General features: G+C 49.2%; 1 protein-coding gene across 1 annotated transcript; it reads left to right on the top strand.

The window, feature by feature from the left end:
- The first annotated feature begins 1,574 nt into the window (after positions 1 to 1,574).
- On the top strand, positions 1,575 to 21,550 carry LOC114033412 (lysine-specific demethylase 2B-like). The gene is made up of 4 exons (XM_027848927.1): positions 1,575 to 1,662; positions 5,203 to 5,356; positions 15,008 to 15,123; positions 21,487 to 21,550. Exons 1-4 carry the CDS (start codon positions 1,579 to 1,581, stop codon positions 21,496 to 21,498), a joined length of 366 nt encoding a protein of 121 aa, XP_027704728.1. The 5' UTR covers positions 1,575 to 1,578; the 3' UTR covers positions 21,499 to 21,550.
- Positions 21,551 to 22,007: the final 457 nt, after the last annotated feature.

Raw genomic sequence — 22,007 nt, 5'->3', positions numbered from 1 at the left:
GTACGGGAAGGCCCTGTGATTTGCTAGCCTCCTGCAGACACATGGTTAAGGTTCCCTCCAGCCTATCGGGTGGAGGGATGGGGGGCACGCCGTTTGCATACTGCCAAATGCTCCTGTACCTGAACGTGGGGTGGGAAGGGGGAGCAAGGAAGGGAAAGAGAGACAGCTCCCCCCCTCCCGCTCTTTCTTGAGCTCCAGCCCCCTCGCCATCCTTTCTCTGGACCAAGTCTGGTCCAAAGGTGCTGCTGCCCTCTCCCCCTTACCCCGAGCCCTCCCCTTCCCCAGACCATGGAAAAGGAATGTGGAACGAGGAAAAGAGGTCAGTGGGGTAAGAGCGTGTGTGTGTGTATGTGTGTGTGCACAAGCGTGTGTGTGTGCGTGTACAAGCGTGTGTGTGCATGGTCTCAGTGGTGTAGCGGGGTGCATGCAGTGAGGCATCGTTCTAGATGGTGCCTCATTTGGGGAGGGGACCCGGAGGGTCTGGAGCCTGGGCTCCATCCACGGAGCTCTCAGCTGCTGCTTTTCCAGGGTTGCCCCTCTTCCTTTTCACCCTCGCCCACCACCTAGGAGGGCAGACCAGGAAGGAGGGGGCGTGCTCTCCAGGTGGGCAGCCCTTTCTTTTCCCACTTTGCAGTTGTGGTATGAGCAGGGAAAAGGGGGAGCAGGGACCAGTTGTCGCTCCTAGAAGGCTTTGCTGGGGTAGCGTTGAGGCAGGGGTAGCAGAGGAGGAAAGGACCAGCTTTGGAGTCCCGGCTGGTCCTCCCGCTTCCCATGTGACCATAGCCAAGTCACTTTATTATCTGTGTGGGCTCCACTGTCTTCATCCATGAAGTCGAGGGCTGCCGCTGTTCTGTCTCCACATCCCATGCTTTGGGTCTCTCTCTACCCAGTCATTTTATGCTTATTCCTGCCAGTTCCTCTGAGGACCCTTTTGTGACCCCTCCAGCCCCCAGCCCTCATCGCCCTCCTTACCCCTCACCAAGGACTGCCCAGTGACCCCTCTTGTACTGTCACTCGGCTTTCAGCCTGTCTACCTCCCCAGTGGAGACTGGGAGCTTCTTGAGGGCAGGGAAGCCAGCTTGGGTACCTTGTCTCTTCCTTGGTTCACTGTGGGTATTCAGGAGGTGGTAGATGGATAAATGGATGAAGGAGGGGGTCATTGGGTGTTAGGGATGCAGAGGTCAAGTAGGCAGCTGACTAAGCCCAGCCAGGGCCCAGCTGAGGAAAAAGGTCAGGCTAGCACCTGTAACTGCAGGTGGGCCCTGGCCGGAGCTGGGAGTGGAGACAGGAGGTGGGGAGGTAATGACACATGAAATAGCCTGTGGTTTGGTACCAGTCCATGGAAGACACTCTCCCCCTGCCAGAAGGGGCAGGTAGTCACAGTCTGGCCATGGTCACCAAACCCAGGGCCTTCTCGTAAGGGGATCACCCATAGTATCTGGATGTTTATTTGCCCTCCAAAATTCCCCTATGTCTCAGGTGAGGGAGGTACCTTTGGGGTATGATGTAGCCCCCCATGAAACAGGCTCTCAGGGTTCTGTTTCTTTCTCCCCCTTGGGTGCCTGCAGATACTGTCTGATGAGCGTCAAAGGTTGTTTCACGGACTTCCATATCGATTTTGGAGGTACATCTGTCTGGTACCACGTCTTCCGGGGCAAGAAGGTGAGTGCCTCCTTGACTTATGCCAGAGTCCCCTCTCATACCTGTATCCAGAGCGGGGGTGGAGTTGAAAGGACACTAGGTTTAGAGCTTATAGACCTGGGTTGCAATCCTGGCTCCGTCACAGTCATTGCCTGCCCATGTCATGTCACCTTGGTCAGGTCACTTTCTCCTTTTGTTGGGGCCTCAGTTTCGTCACCTGTAAAATGAAGGGGTTGGACTAGATGGTTTGTAGGGGGCCTTCCACTTCTAAATCTGTGACCTTGGACAAGATGCTTCATCTATCTGGGCCTCAGTTTCCTCATCTGTAAAAATTAAGGGCTTGAATGAGATGATTTCTCCAGGCCCTTCTGGCTCTTAGTCCTATGATCCTCTTTTCCCCTCCTCCACCCAGGTGATAGATCATTTCTCAACCCTGCAGGAGCCCCCCACACCCCTGCCCTACCCTCAGGATTGGAAGGTATCCTTCTGCTTTGACCCAGTCCTTGGGGCTGTTGGGTAGAGACCAGAGGATCTGGGTCTGGGGAATTCAATCAGGAACCACAGCTCAGAGTTCATACAGTACTAAAGGCTTTTGGGTCTGACGACCTGAGTTCAAATGTTGCCGTTTGATACTTGTGTGACCTTGGGTAAGTCACCTCATCTCTCTAGTCCTGTTTTGTCATCCGGGGACTCTAGGCTTCTTCTGAGACTGCTTCTGGCTCTGCTGTGAACCCCAGGACAGGGACCCCTAAACTTTGTGGGGCATTTGTCATAACGTTCAGACAGCACCCTTGCGGAGCCAGACTTTACACAGGAAAGAGGGACGTGAACAGAATGTTTCCAGAGGCAGCTTGAGGGTGGTCATAGAATGCTGGTCCCAGATCCTACCAGTGATACTAGCTAAGTGACCCTGGGTAAGCCCCTTGACTTTGCCAAGGCTCTGATTGCTCATCTGTAAAATGGGGTTAATAATAACTAGCATTTGTATGATGCTTCCAAATTTGCAAAGCGCATTATAATTGTTATCTCATCTGATCCTCACCAGGAATCCTGGGTGGTAGGTGCAATTATTATTCCTAGTTTACAGTTGGGGAAACTGAGACAGGCAGGTTAAGTGACTTGCCTAGGGTCACAATAGATAAGAAGGATCTCAGGTTAGATTTGAACTCAGATCTTTCTGACTCCAGGCCCAGCACTCTACCTGCTTGCCATCCAGCTACCTCTAGTTGTCCAGGCTCAAAGGAGATGAAAATTATGATAAATAATAATAATGGTAAAGAGGTGCCTACTTGGCCCAAGTAATAGACCATTGGACTGGGAGCTCTTTGAACCCTCGATTCATGCTGGGCCTGCATTTAGAAAAACCCTAGTTCAAATCCTTAGATAGTATGACCCTGGGCAAGTCACTCATCCCCTGTCTGCCTCAGTTTCCTCATCTATAAAATGGGGATAATAATAATAATAATAGCATCTGCCTTCTCATGGTTGTTGTGAGGATTAAGTGAAATAATAATTGTGAAGCATTTTACAGACCTTAAAGTGCTATATAAATACTAGTTTTTCATTATCACATCATCATCATCATCAGAAAATTAATAGAGCTTTAAGGTTCAAAAAGTGCTTTATACATGGTATCACATTTGAGCCTTCAATCAGTCAGTCAACAAACATTGAGAAGCATTTTGCTAATGAATGGGGGATACAAAGACAAAAAAAGAAACATTTCCTGCCCTCACATTGCTTATGCTCTATTGAAGAAGACAAAATAACCCTGTGAAGCAAATGCTACTCTCATCCCCATTTTGTGGATGAGGAAATTGAGGCTCAGAGCATTACTAAAGTTTAAAGCACTCTCTATATTCTTATTATTGTTGTCCCGGGGTCAGAGGTTAAGGGAAAACACTCCAAATTTATATTCAGGAGATCTGGGTTTGAGTTATGACCTGCTTGGGGTATGTGTGACCTTGGGTGAGTCATTTTACTTCTGAGCACTGTGTCTTCATTTACAAAATGAAGGGGTTGGATTGGATTCTAAGGCACCTTCTGTCTGTTTTTTAAATGGGGTGGACGTATCTTTATAGGTTTGCTTTGGCTTCTGGGTCCCATGGCCTAATGGACATGGGGCTAGGTGTTGTCTGTCTTTGTGAGAGAGAGACAGAGAGAGAGAGAAGGGGAGAGAGAGAAAGAGAGGGAGAGGAGAGAGAGAGAAGAGGAGAGAGAGAGAGAGGGAGAGGAGAGGGAGAGGAGAGAAGAGGAGAGAGTGTGTGTGTGTGTGTGTGTGTGTGTGTTTTGCACACAGTCTTGCTACAATCTCTCTTCCAGATGTTTTTCCTCCTACTGAGCAGATAGAAGGTGGGGATTTGTTTTATTTTATTTTTAATTTCTGTATCTTCTGAAATCTCCTGGCCCCGCCCCTGCTTGGCAGAGTGCCCCCCCCCACTTAACACTGACGGACCAGTGGGGATTGGATCGTAGGGGAGCCCCTTCATCTTGGGGCAGAATCCAGAAGAGGGGAACCCTGGGATTTCAGACCTGCAGGAGCCCCAGTTGATTAGAGAGGCAGTTTGCTGCAGGTCTGGAGTTGGAAGCAGGTGAGCCCTGAGTTCCAATTCTGCCATGGAATCCTAATTATTGGTTTAAGCATTTAACCACTCCAAGCTTCAGGTTCTGCATCTATAAAATGGTGATAATAAAATCCAAGGCCTTTACTACCTGGGGTAATTTCCAGGCTCAGATGACATCACCAAAACAATCTTTTTTTTTTCTTTGGTGAGGCAACTAGGGTTAAGTGACTTGCCTAGGGTCACACAGCTAGTGTCAAGTGTCTGGTTGGAGACCAGATTTGAACTCAGAACCTCCTGACTCCAGGGCCGGTGCTCTATCCACTGCACCACCTAGCTGCCCCAACAATCATCTTTAATCATCTACTATGTGCCTGCCACTGTGCAAGGGATACAAAGGCAAAAGCAAATAGTCCCTTCTATTAAGGATTATAGATGTAGAGTTGGGAGAAAGGAAATAAGCATTTATTAAGTGCCTTCTGTGTGCCAAGCACTTACAAATATTATATCAATTGATCTTCACAATAAGCCTGAGAGGTAGGTGGTATTATTATCCCCGTTTTACAGATGAGGAAACTGAGGCAGACAGTGCCTTGCCCAGGTTCACACCTTTAGAAATTGTCATAGGCTAGATTTGAACTCGGGTCTTCCTGACTTCAGGCCCAGTGCTCTATCTGCTGCACCATCAGTGCCAGCTGCTATGGCCCTTTCGAGGTCCCATGGGAGAATTCATGGAGTGTCATACATAGGTCATAGGATCATAGAGGGCTTCATTTTACATCTGGGGAAACCGAGATTAGAAGTAAAGAGACTTGGAGAGTTGGTGCTGAGGTGGGATTTGAACCCAGGTTTTTTGCACAACCACCTACTACAGGCAGCCACCTAGCTTGGGTCCCTCCTTTCCAAGCAGATCCCTGTCTCCTCCACCCAAATCTCCACGCCCGTCCACGCCCGGAATGTGGCCGGGCATGGCTGTGAGGGATTTGGTTTCCTTTCTCAGATCTTCTGGCTGATCCCCCCCACCTTGCACAATTTGGAACTCTACGAAGAGTGGGTGCTGTCGGGGAAGCAGAGTGACATCTTCCTGGGGGACCGAGTGGACCAATGCCAAAGAATTGAGCTGACCCAGGGCTACACGTTCTTCATCCCCTCCGGTAAGTGCTGGGCGGCGTCTTCGGAGCCGAGGTTGACGCCTCTGTGCTGGTCGGCTCCCTCCTTTGAAATGACTTCTTGCAGACCAGACACTTGACACTTACTAGCTAGCAGTGTGATCCTGGGCAAGTCACTTAACCCCAACTGCCTTAAAAAAAAAAAAAAAGGAAAAAGGAAGAAAAATGGAATGACCTCTTGGCCCAGACCAGACACTTGACATTTACTAGCCGTGTGATCCTGGGCAAGTCGCTTAACCCCAACTGCCTTAAAAAAAAAAAAAAAAAAAGGAAAAAGAAAGAAAAATGAAATAACCTTTTGGCCCACTGGCTGCCGGTTACTTGCTGGAGAGGTGCGTCTCTTAGAAATAGTGCCGCTTCTCAGACTTACTTTCTTGGGGGGTCCTGGATGAACGTCACTTAATATACTGCTCGTGCCTTTGGGGCCCCCTTTTGTCTAGGAGGGCTTTCTATTGGACATGGGTCTTTTTTTTCAGAGGTGAGGGTTCTATTTCCCTTTTACTCTTTTCTTCCTTTTTTTTTAAGACAATTGGGGTTAAGTGACTTGTCCAGGGTCACACAGCTAGTGTCAAGTGTTTGGTCTGAGGCCAGATTTGAACTCAGGTCCTCCTGACTTCGGGGTCGGTGCTCTATCCACTGCACTACCTAGCTGCCCCTTTTACTCTTCTCCAGATGCTCCTGGAGCCTGGTCTGACTCTTGGTGCTGGGAGGCAGTGAGGGCACAGTAGGACCAGGGTTTAAACCCCGTCTTTACCACCCGTGTGACTCTGTGCATATCATTTCCCTTCTCCAGTCTCCCTCAGTCTCCCTTTCTTTATGACCTTTTTTGGGGGGCTTTTTGGTTAGGCAGTTGGGGATAAGTGACTTGCCCAGGGTCACACAGCTAGTAAGTGTCAAGTGTCTGAGGCCTGGATTTGAACTCAGGTCCTCCTGACTCCAAGGCTGGAGCTCTATCTACTGCACCACCTAGCTGCCCCTCAGTTTCCCTTTCTTCAACTAGAACGATTGGTCCCTTCCACCCCTCGATTTCTGCTCTGATGAATGGGCCAGGCTAGGCCTAACGGTCCTGACTCGGTCAGAGCCCGTGAAGATGCTATGGTCCGCAAGGTGGGCCGCTCTGTCATTGGGACCCCAGACTGACAACTCGTGACAGAGAGTGTCACGAGTTTTCCCGGGGCAGTCTGGGAGCAAAGATAAAGGGGATTGTGGAAGGACAGTGGGAAGCAGATGGAACTCAGTGATAAGAAACGTTAAAAAAAAACCCAATCCTATCAGCTGTACAAATATAGGATGGGAAAGACGCATCTTAACAAGTAATTCATGTGATGAGACCTGAGCGCCGTATGAGTCAGTCGTGGCTGTTAATGTGACCTTAGGCAGAATTAAGAGAAGTCAGACCGGGGCGGGGGGATGTTGGAGCTGAGATTGCCTTGATATGGGGGACTCCCAGTGTGGAAGCTTCCTCCCACACTACTGATCAGCCCTGTGTCTTGGTCTGTGTGAGAGGCAGGCCTCAGGCCTTCCTATTTCTTTTTTCCCTATAGATCTTGTATTTTTTTATCTCAAAACATAAGGAGTTTGTGGGGCAGATTCTATCAGGCTTAGTGAATGATTACCTGGGAGAAGGAACGTCCCACTGTCCCTAGTCCTGATGCCGCCATTCTAGGAGGGGGGTGGCTGCCTCTGGACGTCCTAAGGTCGTAGCGAAGGGAGACGAGAAGAAGGGGCTTAGAGCCGTGGGGACTGTCAGAGGGTTTGGGAGCTTAGAGATCCTCTAATCCACAGCAGAGGGGGCTGGACCCTGGATCCAGGGTTCAGGGACTGGTCCAAGGTCACACAGTTAAGTCTCAGAGTTAGGATTCTTAACCCTTTCTTCATCTCCTAGAGGAGAGGAGAGGACTTTCTTAAAGTCACACAGGCAGCACCTCACTGTTCCAAACATGGGACAGCCACGTCCTTGTTGGGTGAATCGGGTGGGGAACGTGCGGCCTCTTGACTGAGTCCAAGATTTACAGAACAAATCCTTTTATGAAGGGGGTTTGTTCTGTGAAGTCTGGACTCAGTCTGAGGGCGGCGCTCGAGGACCTAGAGGGCCGAGTGTGGCCTCGAGGCCGCAGGTTCCCCTCTCCTGGTGTGAATCATGGGCCCTGAAGCAGCTGCGTTGTTCAGATTCGCACCGCACGCCTCCATTGGGCTGGGATAAGTATTTTTATAGGATCGCCATAGTTTACATAGGTGTGACCTCAGATAGTTTGTGTTTGAAAGCTGATTGGAAGCCGGTGTGCCACTCGGACCTCAAGGACCACCACACGGAAGAGGGGTGTATATATAGACTTGCTCTGCCTGGCCTTGAAGTTCTGTCCGGGCAAAATTCAGTTCAGTATCGAGAAGTCTTCTCATTTAGTGCCGTCCGGTAGCTCTACTTGGAATGGGCTTGCAATGTTGGTAGTGAGACCCCCATCATTAGAGGTATTTAAGCAGAGGGAGGTCGGATAACCTCCCGGATGATGTTGAGGAGATTTCTGCATAGAGAAGAAGGTTGGGATGGTGACTTCCAAAGGTCCTTTCCAATTCTGAGACTGTTGCTCAAGGGGTAGAGGGTTAGGTTTCCAACAGTCCCAAGGCTGGCTGTGGGTCAGCTTGTCTGAGCTGTGGGTGGGGGGCATTTAGATGCTCAGATTGGTGCCTGGGGCTGAGGCTGACCTTCAGGGAATGTGGACAGCATTGTGTTATGTGGTGTAGAAGTAAAGTCTTACTCTCTGTCACCGCTTTGAGGAGTAGTGATGAGTGGTGACCCGGCTTGGTCCAGAGGCCTGGCTGTTCTTTGAAGGTTATTGAGGGGATGAGGAGGGACTTCTGGGGGCAGGGCCCAAGTCATAAAGAAGGTGCCTCTCAGCGGGGGAGTTTAAACCATCTGTTGTCCCCTGGTGGTAGATTGTAAAGGTCCTTCTGGGACTGATATTCTCCGAGTATCTGAAACTAGATGTCTGTGAAAGGGCAGTTCCTGGGGATTCTCAGAAAGCCCGCTTTTAGGCATGGCCCTGCCATGGGTTGTTAAATGTTCTTGGGCAAATGGCATCTTCTCTGTCTTCTAGAGTCCTCTTGTAACACAGGGGAAGCTGGATTAAATGATCTCTAAGGTTCTTCCTAGCTCTAATGTTCTAAGGGACCTCCCTGCTCTGACATTCCATGTTCTAAAGTCCTTCCTAACTCTGATATTCTGTTCTAAGGACCCTCCCAGCTCTAACATTCTCTGTTCTTAGGCCCCTCCCATCCCTGAAATTCTGTATTCTAAGAACCCTCTCCTCCCTGACATTCTGTGTTCCAAGAACCCTCCCAGCTCTGATATTCCCTGTTCTCAGGCCCCTCCCCGCTCTGACGCTGTTCTAATGCCCCTCCCCAGCTCTGACATTCCCTGTTCTAATAACCCTCCCCCAGCCCTGGCAGTCTGTTTTAAGGCCCCTCCCATGTTCTGACACTCCATGTTCTAAGCTCCATTTTCTAACGCTCCATGTTCTAAGCACCTTCCCTGCTCTGATGTTTTCTGATTTCAGGCTTCTTCCAATATTCTGTGATTGTGTAGCCTGGACAAGCTTCGATCCTCATCACTTTTCCTGAGTTAGAACAAATATTGGCACTTCCTCTTTCTGGTCATTAGTCAGAGTGGGCACGCTTCCCCCAACCCCCCTTGCTTTGGGTCAAGGTACAGGTACGGAGGCTGGGGGGCAGCTGTATCTGGGTGATAAGCAATGTCCGGGTTAGAAGCGATGTTGCAGAAGGAACACAGAGAGGCAGGCTTCTCTGCCAGAGAAAGCCAGGACCAGGGCAAACTGGCTTGAGTTTTGCAGCAGGTCAGATGCCAGATGGGTAGAGACCCAAGGAATTGTTGATTTATCATGCCATGGAAAGGCTGCAGATAAGGGGAGACGGAAAAGGGTCCGAATTTGCTTCTCAGTAGCAAGGGAGCGCCTTGGAGACCCGGGGAGACCTGTAACGATCCTCTTGGCATCCTGCCCAGTGTCTGTCCCTGCCATGGACGTAGATCTGGACCCTGAGATTGTTGGCATGTGCCCTCTGGAGGTCGGGGGAGGTTCACCACCCTGGCCCTCTGGGTCTCCATTTAGAAAATGGAGTGAATGAAGCCCAGCCCTCCTCATCTCTTAGAGATGTGGGCGCGTGAGGTTGAATATATTACAGTGATTTTATCTCTTACAAGAAAAAGTGCTCCCTGTTCTTGATCACCGAGCTCTTCCTGGGTGCCAACTGCTTGGCCCAGGAGGCCTGGGTTCTGGCTTTGGCGCAGTCGCTGTCTGCCTCTGTGACCGCCCAGTCTGTCTGTTCATTAATCTGTCCAGTCGGAAAGCATTTATTTGTGCCAGGCACCAAGTCAGTTCCTTTCACGGTTTGAACCTCAGTTTTCACATCTGTAAAATGGGCCAATAATCTGTTGCCTGAAGACTGTAAGACCTTGAGTCTCGACCTAGAAAGCGCTTCAGAGACTTCCTAGTTCAACTCCCTCATTTTACAGATGAGCACACTGAAGCCCAGGGAGGTGACTCGCCCAAGGTCACGCCGGTAGTAAGCATCAGAGTGTGGATTAGAACTCAGCCCCTCTGACTCCCTGGCCATTGTCCTTTCCACTGGATCATGATCCTGCCTCCAGGGGGCTCAGCCACGCAGTTTCTTCCCTGCTCCATTTTCTGCTTCCCTTTTCAGTGTGAGGAAGGTGACCCCACCTCTGTCCTGACCCTTTTTTCCCCCACTGCCTTGGCTCTAGGGGGCCAGGTGGTAGCGATGGATCCCCCCTCCCCCCAGCCTCTTTTCCCTGGCTGGGTTTGCCTCAGGGTGCCGTGGGGTTCTGGCTCCCAGATGTGTGATGGCCCCAATCCGGAAGCTGGAGACATGTGCCAGCCTCCTGAATTCGGTAACCAGCCTGCCGGTGTTAGAACACCTGTTCCCTGGCACTCCTGCTGTAATGAGATGCTGGGGCAGGGGAAGGCTTTTTGTGAATGGCTCAGGGAACCTTCAGTGTTATTCACGTCACCTTATGGACTTCATCCCAGTGATAACAACATTTAGACATTGGAGCAGATGGTAGGGGCTGGGGGAGGGCAGGTTCAGGGATTGGAACCCAGCTCGGGAACCTCCGTGGAGCTGGGCAGGCTACTCCGGGCTCTGTAGGCTGGGGCTTGTGGGGGGGAGAGAGGAGGAAAGCCAGGATGTGAGATCGAGGCAGCGAAGGGGCTTCTTCAGCATTATTCCTTCCCTCTCATCCCTCCCTCTCTTCCTTTCTCTCTCCCTCCCTCCCTCCCTTCCTTCCTTCTTTCCTTCCTTCCTTTCTCTCTCCCTCCCTCGCTCTCTTCCTTTTTCTCTCCCTCCCTCTCTTCCTTTCTCTCTCCCTCCCTCCCTCTCTTCCTTTCTCTCTCCCTCCCTCCCTTCCTTCCTCCCTTCCTTCCTTCCTTCCTTCCTCTCTCCCTCCCTCCCTCCCTTCCTTCTTTCCTTCCTTCCTTCCTTTCTCCCTCCCTCCCTCTCTTCCTTTCTCTCTCCCTCCCTTCCTTCCTTCTTTCCTTCCTTCCTTCCTTCCTTCCTTCCTTCCTTCCTTCCTTCCTTCCTTCCTTCCTTCCTTCCTTCCTTCCTTCCTTTCTCTCTCCCTCCCTGCCTTCCTTCCTTCCTCTCTGTCTCCCTCCCTTCCTTCCTCTCTCTCTCCCTCCTCCCTCCCTTCCTCTCTCCCTCCCTCACTTCCCTCCCTTCCTTTTTTCTTTCTTTCTCTCCTTCCTTCCTCCCTCCCTCCCTCCCTCCTCCCTTCTTCTCTCCCTCCCTCCATCTTTCCACTTTTGAGTGTGATACAGTGAAAAACACTGCAGAGGCCAAAAGACCAGGGTTTGAATCTCAAATCTGAGACCTTGAACAAGTAACTTCTGCTTTCTTGCCTCAGTTTCCTCATCTGTCAAGTATGGGCCATGCTGTTATGAGATGGCCACTGAGGAACCTTTCTGCTTGAGGTCTGTGACCCTAGGACCCCTCCCCCTCCCTGTCTGTTTCACTTCTTGGTTTTTTGATTTTTGCCCAGACCAGTGATTTCATCAGTGTTAGGAACTTCCAGTAAAGAAACTAGCTAGGGGGCGCCATAGTGCACGGAGAGCTGGGTCTGGAGTCAGGAAGACCCAAGTTCAAATCCAGCCTCAGGCACTTAGTAGGTGTGTGACCCTGACCAAGTTATGCCACCTCTTTCTGCCTCATCTGTAAAATGGGGGTAATAACAGCACCTATCTCTTGGGGTGGTTGTGAGGATCAAAGGAACTGATATTTGGAAAGCACTTAGCACATAGTAGGTACTGCATGAATACTAGTTATTATGATGATGATTATTGTGATTGCCTCTCCAGAGAGGGTAGGGAAGTGTATTTTCTCAACTCTCCAGGGGAGCCAAGCTCTGTAAATGCCCTGTTCTTCTGAATAATTAGATCCCTTTCCCTCTCAGAGGCAGCTTGGAGTTGCTGGGTAGGAACAGGAGTCAGGAGACCCTGGGTTCGAGTCTCACGTGGGACATGTTCTGGCTGTGTGATCCCGAGCAGGTCCAATTGCGCGAGGCAGGGAAGGTGCTGAGCTGCACCGATAGACAGAGCTCCCTCACCTGGAAGTCCTCATACCAGTGAATCACACATCCTGTCCCTCATTCACTGAGGAGCCCATTTTTCCTCACACAGTTGTGTGTTTGCATGGGGGTCATTATCCCCATTTTACAGGTGGGGAGAGGGGCAACTGAGGCCCAGAGAGGGTGAAGTTAATTGCCCAGCATTGTAGAGTGAGCTGGTAGAGCTGGGGCCCCTGGACCCTGGACCCCGAGTCCTCTGGTGGCTTGGCCAAGTCGGCTGAGCCCGCAGGGACCCTTTCTTCTCCCTGGTTGGTGCAGTCATCTCGTGTAAGTCAGAGCTGGAAAGAGAACCCAGGAATTCTTGTTCCCTGGCTTGGTACCCCCACTGTCCAGCGAGTGGGACTCAGTGGCCGGGGACGAGAACATCAGGAAACACTGTTTAAAAGCAGTGATGCTGAGGATGGTAATAACAGTGCTGCTAATAATAACTCAGGCTTCCAGTCCCCTTGGGAGAAACAAAAACCGTAGTTACTGAGAAAACAGACTAGGATTTAGCTCTTGGAAAGGAGATGAAAAGCAGATCTTAAAGGCAAGGCAGATATTTATTTATTTATTGCCCTTTTTCAATTTTTTTTTATTTTTTTGGTGAGGCAATCTGGGTTAAGTGACTTGCCCAGGGTCACACAGGCTAGTAAGTGTCAAGTGTCTGAGGCCGATAAGGTAGATATTTAGAGGCAAGTGGAGTAAATGTGGTGTCCAGGACCTGGGTTCAAATCCTGCCTCCTGGAGCTAGGTCTGTGGCAAAGGTAGTTCACCTTTATGAGCCTCACTTTCCACATCTGCAAAAGGGGGGCAATAATACTCGAAGCACATACCTCCATGGGGTCAACCGGGGCTCCCATGAGGCAGGGTCTGTAAAGCGGTTTGCAAACTTCAGAGCGCTATGTCAATGTCAGTAATTGTTATTGTTATCATCTTGAATGTACTTGGCCTATAGGGCTGCTGCTGCCGCTGCTGGGTGTGCATCTAGACAGTAATGGTGCCTTGCATCTGTAGAGCACTTGGTGGTTTGCAAAGCGTTTGACAGATGCTATGCCGTTGGATACCGTGCATTTAGGAAACTCTGCTCCCATTTTCCAAGAATGTCAGACAGATCACCATCTCCCCTCTGTGTTCCCCTGGTTCTGGGGCCCTCCCTGGGCTCTTTGCATATGAGAAAACTGCTTGTCATTTAGGCTGAGGGGGCAGGGGACGGTCCGGGGCCTGCCAACTGGCTGTGGCTTTTGGGGAGCTAACTCTGCCTGAGTGACTTTGAGTGGGACTTGGGACTGAGGAAAAGCAGCTGTGGTGTGGAACGGAGGCAGTACCTAAAGGCGGGGGTGTGTGTGTGTGTGTGTGTGTGTGTGTGTGTGTGTGTGTGTGTGTGTGCGCGTGCCCATGTAGATTTTCTCTCTAACTCCCAGAGACAATGTCTGGATCATCTCTCTCCCTCTTTCCTACTCTCCTTTCTCTCCCTTCTCTTTCCCTTTCCCTCTCTCCCCCTCTTCCTCTCCCTCTCTCTCCCCCTTCTACTCTCCTCCCTCCATCCTTCTCCCTCCCCCCTCCCTACTCCTTCCCCCTCCTGCCTCATTCCCCCTTCCATCCCTCCCTCCACCCCTTCCTCCCCTCCCCCTTCCCCTCCCTTTCCCCTTCTTTTCCCCCTCCCCTCCCCCTTCTTTCCCCTTCCCCTTCCTCCCCCCTTTCCCCTCCATCCCTCCCCCCCTTTCCCCCTCACCTTCCTTCCCCTCCATCCCTCCCCTCCCCCTCTTCTTTCCCCTTCCTCCCCCCTCTTCCCCTCCCCCTTCTCTTTCCCCATTCCCTTCCTTCCCCCTCCTGTCCCCCCTCCCCTTCTTCCCCTCTCCTCTTTCCCCTACTCCTCCTCCCCTTTCCCTTCTCCATCCCTACCCTCCCCCCACCCTTTCCCCCCTTCCCCCTTCCCCTCTCCATCCCTCCCCCCTCCCATTTCTATCTCCATCCCCTTTCTTGTTACCTCTTTGTCTTTCCCTGTCTCTCCGCCTGCTTCAGCCGGTCTTTCTTTGCTTCACCTGAACATCTCCATGCCAACCAGGGGGCATCAAAGGGAGCCTCCTGTTTGCTCTGGCGGAGTGGTTCAAAACGTGCTGTGTGGGCCCCTGGACGTGCGGGGACCCTTTCAGAGGGTGGCCTGTCAAGTTAAAATTATTTTTGTAACGATATCAGGATGTTTTAATTTCTGATATGTTGAATCTTGATAGATAGCTAGATCCGTGCTGGTAATGTTTAACAACTGCCTCTCTGGGGGGAAAAATGTGTTCCCAACACACTTTTAAATTTAATTTCCATTCTTATCGTTTTTCCCATCATTTTCTTAAGTCTAAACAATCAGCAGAACCGTATATTAAACCCTGATTTTTAGCGTTTGCTGACCTCCAAGGTATAAATGCCCACACTGAACATTTAACATTCGTCTCTCTTGGACTGGCTCCGGCACACTGATGAATGTGACCCACTTAAACACAGTCTCTTTGGGAGTGTGTGTTTACAGTTGCTTTTCAGTTGTGTCTGACTCTTCATGACCCTACTTGGGATTTTCTTGGCAAAGATACTGGGGTGGTTTTGCCATTTCCTTCTCCAACTCATTTTATAGTTGAGGAAACTGAGGCAAACAGAGTTAAGTGATCTGCTCAGGGTCACACAGCTATTAAGTGTTTGAGGCTGGATTTGAATTTGGGAAGATAAGTCTTCCTGACTCCAGACCTGGGATTGGGTGGGAGGGGTCTTGAGAACAAAAAGGTTGAGAATAGCTGCTTTAGTGGGTAGGGGCCTAGAGGTGGGGTCAGGAAGCCCTAGGTTCAAATCTTAATTCTGCTGCTCCCTTGCTGTGTGGCCCTGGGTTTAAACTCTCTGAGCCTCAGTTCCCTCCTCTGGGAAATGAGAGGGTTTTCCTAGGAGGCCTTGGAGACCCCTCCCCTTCCTGTTCTAAATTTGTGTGAGCTCACTGTGCTCCCCGTCTCCTTCTTTAGGCTGGATCCATGCTGTCTACACGCCCGTAGACTCCCTGGTGTTTGGCGGAAACATCCTGCATAGCTTTAATGTGCCCATGCAGCTACGCATCCATGAGATAGAGGACAGGACGCGGGTAAGGAGCCCTCTTTCTCTCTTTCTTCCTCGGGCAGGGCCTCGGGCTCTCGCTCCATACACTCAGAAGGGAATGGATTAGGTTCCTGGGGTCAGCTGTGTAGGAGGAGTCACCTCCAGGTGCCCTCTGTTGTCCTGACCAAACTCCCCATCCCTGTCTCTTAACGCTGGCTGCCAGACAGCCGGGGGATGTCCACTTGAGCTCAGGCCCAGTCAGCTCCTTCCTCCTCCAGAGTTTCTGTTCATCTAGGCAGCAAAATCCCCCTTGTCAATAAGGAAGTGACCCAGAGGAAACAGGGCAACCTGGGCCTCCCTGCTTCTCAGTCGTTAAACGAACCCCCTAGGGAAACTGAGGCACAGACTAGTCCTTTTGGCTTTTTTTACTGCTGCTTTGCGTTTTTCTAGGAAATGTCAATATCAGCAGGGGAACCCAGCTGTCTGGACCCCCAGTCCTGGAATGTGAGGCTTTCTTTCTTAGAATGCATAGATTTTTCAGCTGAGATGGTCCTTAGGGGCCATCTCGTCCAACCCTCTCCCTGTGCCATTTTAGTCTGATACTTTAACCGAGTGACAACGTTTCTCAGTCAGTCATCCCAGCAGAAGGCTTTAGACCAAGTGTGAATGACTTGCCCAAAGGTAACACAGGTGGTGATCGGCACACCTGAAATTGCCTGAGCTTTGTCTCTGTGGCTGCCCATCTCCGTCGGCCTGAGGGTCTAGCACCCCATCAGTTGATGAGCTTGGCAAAAAGTAGTATCAACTTCTCTTTTTTTTGTTGTTCAGTCATTTCAGTTGTGTCCACTCTCGGTGACCCCATTTGGGGTTTTCTTGGCAAAGATACTGAAGTGCTTTGCCATTTTCTTCTCCAGCTCATTTTGCAGATGAGGAAACTGAGGTAAACAGGGTGAAGTGACTTGTCCAGGGTCACCCAGTTAGTAAATGTCTGAGGCCAGATTTGAACTCAAGGATATGAGTCTTCCTGACTTCAGGTCCAGTACTCTATCCACTACACCACCTAACTCAGTCTTTCCTTTACCTCTATTTTTTTAAATTAAATTTTATGTTTTTCAATCAGCAAAATTTTGCCCTCTCTCCCTTTCATCCCTCTTCCCCTTAACTACCTCTCCTCTACCCCCACAATTGAGAAAGGCTAAAACCCCTGTTACAAACATGTATATTTGAGCAAAACAAATTTCTACATTTGCCATATCTAAAAGAAAAATATGTAAATATGTGCATATATATATAAACATATAAATATGTATATTTATAGCTATAGGTATACCTATCTTTATCTGTTTTATCTATATCTACCTCTATCTCTCTCTCTGTCTAGGTAATTTTATCTTTCTATTTATTTTATCTATCTATCTATCTATCTATCTATCTATCTATCTACATATCCCCAGTTTGTCCTCTGAATCTCTCATTAGGAGGTAGATAGCATGTTTTGTCATTAGTCCTCTGGAATTACGGTTATGAGGAAACAGGTTAAGTGACTTGCCCAGGGTCACCTAGCTAGGAAATATCTGAGGCGAGATTTGAATTCAGGTCTTCCTTACTCTAGGCCCAGTGTTTCCAGTACTGTGATGCTACCTAGCTGCCTGTCGTTTACTTCTCAGCTGAAGAAAACTAGCACTCAGGGGGTTCCAGGATGGGGATATTATGTGTGTAGGGGGGCGCTTTCCTGCCCCTGAGATGTTCACTATTTAAAACCTTTACTCTCTCCTTCCCTCTATTCCTGACACTGAGACAGACTGTTGGGAGGTAGGTGCTATTATGATCCCCATTTTCCAGTTGAGAAAACTGAAGCAGACAGGTTAAGTGATTTGCTAGCAAGTACTGAAGGCTGGATTTGAATTCAGATCTTCCTGCCTCCAGGCCAGGCCCACCTAGCTGCTTCTAGGTATGTGGAGTCCTCATTTTCAAGCCTCTGGATTTGCCTTCTCGGCCAGTGGGGGTCCCGAGAAAGTACAGCTATCTGGCCCAGTGTTATACGTTTCCTGTGGCGTATGTCGGAGGGGTCAGGGTGGAGGGACGGATACACTGGCCTTCCCCATGGGAGGATACTAGATTTAGGTCTGGAAGGAACCTTAGAAGTCATCGATTTCAACCCCCTTCATTTTTCAGATGGGGACACTGAGGCACAGAGAGTTTAAACAACTTGGCCAAGGTCACACAGCTAACGTTACAGTCAAGATTTGAACCCAGGTCACTGCTGCCTAGTAGGCCGGAAGCCGTTCCACTCCCCCACAATGGGGTCCTAGTCAGATGCATGTAATAATTAGGGGAACCTTCAGATTTGACTATTTGTCTCTTGTAATTGCCATAGGCCTCCACGAACTGTGGTGTCTTTTCAGATACTTTTCCTTTTTTTTTCTTTTTTTTTTTTTTTAGTGAGACAATTAGGATTAAGTGACTTGTCCAGGGTCACACAGCTAGTAAGTGTTATGTGTTTGAGGCTGGATTTGAACTTAGGTCCTCCTGACCCCAAGGCCAGAGCTCTATCCACTGTGCCACCTAGCTGCCCCCCTCCAGATGCTTTTAAAGGGAAAATACTGCCCCGCAGATTTCTCTTTCTGGGTTTTTCCCTCCCCTTCCCCCGCAAAGAGCTTTTCAAGGCCTGAAGTGCCATGAACTGTGTGAATCAGGACTGTTCCTTCCCTCCCCACTTGTCCTGACCCAGGGCCCCCATAGCAGGAGGGGATGCTGGAACCCAGGAGAAGGGGGTAAGAGCCATTCACTGTCACAGAGCTTCCCCTAGCTCTGTGCAGCCAGAGCTGATGTAATGGACAGAGGGCCTGGGAGGCCTGGGTTCAAGACCTGATTCTGACCTATCTCAGGCAAGTCCAGGCACTACACCCTTGTGCCAGATAATTCTCTCTTTAAAGTTGCAAAGGGGTTGCCTATCTGTACCAGTGGAGGGGGTTTCCACATTGGAAGTGCTAGAAAATGATGAAATCATATGTCTGGACGCCCAGACTCCCTCCAGCTACTCCTGCTCCCCTAATGACAAACGAACAAATATCTTTCCATTAGGCCAAGTTCTGTCCAGGATTAAGGCCCAGATGCTCCTTAAATTCCCTGTAAGAAATGGTCAGTTTTGTTTACAACCAATAGCCAAGGGATAAAGCCCACCATGCCTATGGTCTTCCTGGCATTTCACAAACCTGTAAGTTTATCTGGGAATTTTAAAGGCTTTTTAAACCTTTAGGGAAGCCATTTCTTCTCTGGGGTGGGTCGGGGTGACCCTGAGGAGTCTGGCTTCTTGTCCTTGGTAAATGCGTTTTCGTAGGAAGGGACCTTAGAGGGAGGACCTGGGCCTAAAATCCCCTCCTCTGTCACTTTGCCCATATGACTGTGGGCAGATCCCGCCTTCAGACCTCAATTTCTTCATCTGTGTAATGGGGTGATTGAACTAGCTGGACTTGGGAGGTCCCTTCCTGCTCTAAATCTGTGCACCTGTGTTCTAGTTCCAACTCCCTCCTTTTACTGGTGGGGAAATGGAGGTTACTTGCCCAAGGTCACGTCTTCCAGAAGGTGTGGAAGAGGCAGGTAGAAGAGTTGCTTCTAATCATTACTTTTTACACCCATCATTTTATCTGTAATCCAGATCCCCCCCAACCATGAAATGAGGTGGAAAGGAATTTTTACCTTAAAACTCCTTTGGAATGGTAAACCTACGGCAGGATGAAAAAGAGCGGTCCCTGAGGGATGCCTGAGCAAAGTCATTGTCCCTGGACGGGACTTTTCTACCTGCCTCCACCCCTGCCAGTGCTATCAGTGCAGGCTGCCTCACATTGGCAGGCTGTCAAATCCTCTTCAATTTCTGGTCTTTGGAGGGGTTTGGCTACAAACCCGATGTGTCTTGGGGGCCAAAGCAAGGCAAAAGATGCTGGGGAGAGAAACTAACAGGCTCTCAGAGTCAGATAAAATACCGAGTTTCCTTGTCACGCCCACTCTGGCTTAATTTTTCTTATCCCTGGGAGATTTCTAAAGAAGGTTATGGCCATTTAAAAATAGTTTTTCGGCAGTAATAAAAAAACATGTCTTGGATTAGAAACACCTGCTAATGGGGGTAACAGGTAAACACTCATTATTGAAACCTTGTGGTTTTCTTTCCTCATTTTGTAAAAGGGAAAGGGGGTGAAATAACATTTTTCTGACTTTTCAGTCCCATGGGACTGAAAGTAGGGAACTGGCTGGCCCCTTGACTAAGCTTGCTTGGCCCCCACTGACTCAGCCAGGGGAACAAAAGAGGTTTTCTCAGCAGCCAGCACTGGGCCCCTCAGTCCGCCCTCCTGGGCTTGCCAAGGAATGGAGAAATCCCCATCCTTTGAGTACTGCCCAGCTGGGCATATTTGTTTGAACCTGTTGCAAGAAACCGATGGAAATAAGGTAGTCACTTCCAGATGGAAAGCTGCCTACTGCTTACATTCCCTGGAATCTTCAGAGTTTCATCATCAGTGGATCAATTTTCTCCTTTCTCCTCCTAAGCCGGTTTGGAATGGAGTAATGTCTTTGTTTCTTTCCTCCCTCCCCCACCCCGTGAAGACTTAACGTGGCTTGACCTGAAGCAGGTAGAAATTGTGGTGGCTCCGCAAGGGCTAAGCATTCCACGGAGCCTGCCGTGCCTGGGAGTAGCCATGGGCTGACTGTGGGATGCTTGAAAGAAAGGTCTGAAGCCATGTCATCGTCCTATGCAATGTCTTCAGCGTATCACGGTACCTGAAAGCATCCTTGTGATCATTTAATGCCTAGATCTCTCTCTTAGAATTATCTTTTTTCTCCCTTCGCTCTGGTGTCTCTAAAATAGAATGCATATGAGTTGTCATAATCTGCCCAGTGCCCCCTTCAATGAAGGACTATGGGATCATTTTATTGTTCAGTCATTTTCAGTTGTATCAGATTCTCCATGACCCCATTTGGCCAAGATACTGAAGTGGTTTGCCATTTTCTTCTCCAGCTCATTTGACAGATGAGGAAACTGAGGCAAACAGGGTGAAGTGACTTGCCCAGGGTCACCCAGCTAGTAAGTGTCTGAGGCTAGATTTGAACTCAGGAAGATGAGTCTTCTTGACTCCAGGCTGGGCATTCTATCCACTGCACCATTTAGCTGCCCTTCTGGGATCATAGAATCTGCAATTTAGAGCTGGAAGGGACCTTAGAATCCATCACCTCTAATCCCCTCGTGTTACAGATGAGGAAAATGGAATGCAGGGAGGTTTGAAGGCTTAGAATCAGAGGGTTAGAACTAGAAGGGACCTTGGAAGCCATCTGCTTTGACCCCTTCATTTTGCAGATGAGGAAACTGAGGCCTGAGGAGGTAGATGACTTATAATGAGCCATTTAGTCAGTCAGAAGTCATTCAACAAACACTTATTAAGCCTTTACTACGTGCCAGGCACTGTGCTATGTGCTGATTTAGAGCTGGACAGGATTGTAGAGGTCATCTTAGTACAATGCCGTCTTTTTGCATATCAGGAAACTGAGGCCCAGGGAGGTGAAATAACTAACTCAGGATCATAGTTTTAGAACTGGAAGGGAACTTCATCTTGTGTTTAGTCCAACAGGTGGGAAACTGTGGCTCAGAGAATGATGCAGGATCAGGTCTAGAATGGACCTAAGAGGTCATCTATGGGAAACCTTTCATGTTACTGATAAGGAAATAGTGCAAGATGTGGAATGACTTGTCTGAGAGGTAGGAAGTGACAAAGCCACAATGTGAATGAACCCAGGTCCAGATACTCTAGAGTCAGTAGAGTTTCCACTCTATTATGCGGCCTTCCTTGTGCCCAAAAGCACAGGTTAGTGTCAGAGCCAGGATTTGAACTCAGGTCACCCAATTCCAAATCTAGCAATCTTTAAATGGAAACCTTCTTGCCATCTTTGTAGACATGGAAATGATTTCATTCCAGTTGAAACTCCCTTTTTTTTTTTTTCCAGGAGAAAACCAAACAGACAACCCCCCCCTCCCTTTCTCCAAAACAAGATCAATTGAAATAAATACCCCAACCTCTTCAGATACTTGGGGCTTTTCCACCACCTGACACTTGAATGCTCAGGGAAGTATCAGCCGGTTTATGGGACTTCCCAGGCCCCCTGCTGTACCTCGTAACGCCTCGGCTCACTCACCTCCAGTGTGGCTTTGGGCTTCTCTAGTAAAGGTCAGGGTTAGCAACGAGGTCAATGGGAAGGAACTCAATTGGAACCTTAAAAAACTTGAGAGATCGGGAGCACTGCATGCTTGAGGCTGACTGCCTTGTTATTCACAGTCGATGAACATGAGTAACATGGAAATTTGGTGAGGCTCTGGAAACTGTCACCAAGTAATGTTGAGCAATGCTGTCTTTAATATCCCCAGGCATGTGGCTGAAACCTTTTGAAGGCGAAGGGTGGAAGGCGACTCCCTGTTTGTAAGTCAATTCTTTCGCAAATTTTGTTTTCTGCAGTGCTCTCTTGGAAAAAAAAAATTCTCATCATCATTATTATTATTATTTTTTGAGTTCCTTCGTTAGCATCTGTTTTCACCCGATTGATTTCCCTCGAGGTTCAGCAACTGAGAGGATGATTGATCTTTCCTTCCCTCCTGATCCATGACCAAGTTTTTGATTTTTTTTGTTGTTTTTCTTTTTTTTTTTTTAATCTAGAAAGACACTTGGGTGTGCTGGTACCTGGCCAATGGCATGTTGACCCAGAGTATTATTATAAAAAGGAGTGGAGGGAATTGAGCAGTCTTGTTATGCAGAATTAGGGAGGCATCAGGCCCGGAGGAGAGGCAATAGAATGAATTTCAGTAAGCAGCCAGGCGCTGTCCTAGGTACTGGAGATACAAACATAAAGATGAACCAGCCCCTATCCTCAGGGAGCTTCCATTTTATTGGG

This window comes from Vombatus ursinus, unplaced genomic scaffold, assembly GCF_900497805.2.
Source record: "Vombatus ursinus unplaced genomic scaffold, bare-nosed wombat genome assembly UNPS02006969.1, whole genome shotgun sequence".
Lineage (NCBI taxonomy): Eukaryota > Metazoa > Chordata > Mammalia > Diprotodontia > Vombatidae > Vombatus > Vombatus ursinus.
Note: the sequence above shows the minus strand (reverse complement) of the source record. Positions and strands in the feature narration are given on the sequence as shown.

What these genes read in the sequence shown, in the direction of transcription:
- LOC114033412 (XM_027848927.1), top strand. Translation starts at nt 1,579, where the DNA reads ATGAGCGTCAAAGGTTGTTTCACGGACTTCCATATCGATTTTGGAGGT. An exon ending in ACGTCTTCCGGGGCAAGAAG is followed by an intron (nt 1,663 to 5,202) that starts GTGAGTGCCTCC and finishes TTCCTTTCTCAG; the next exon opens with ATCTTCTGGCTGATCCCCCC. An exon ending in CACGTTCTTCATCCCCTCCG is followed by an intron (nt 5,357 to 15,007) that starts GTAAGTGCTGGG and finishes CTCCTTCTTTAG; the next exon opens with GCTGGATCCATGCTGTCTAC.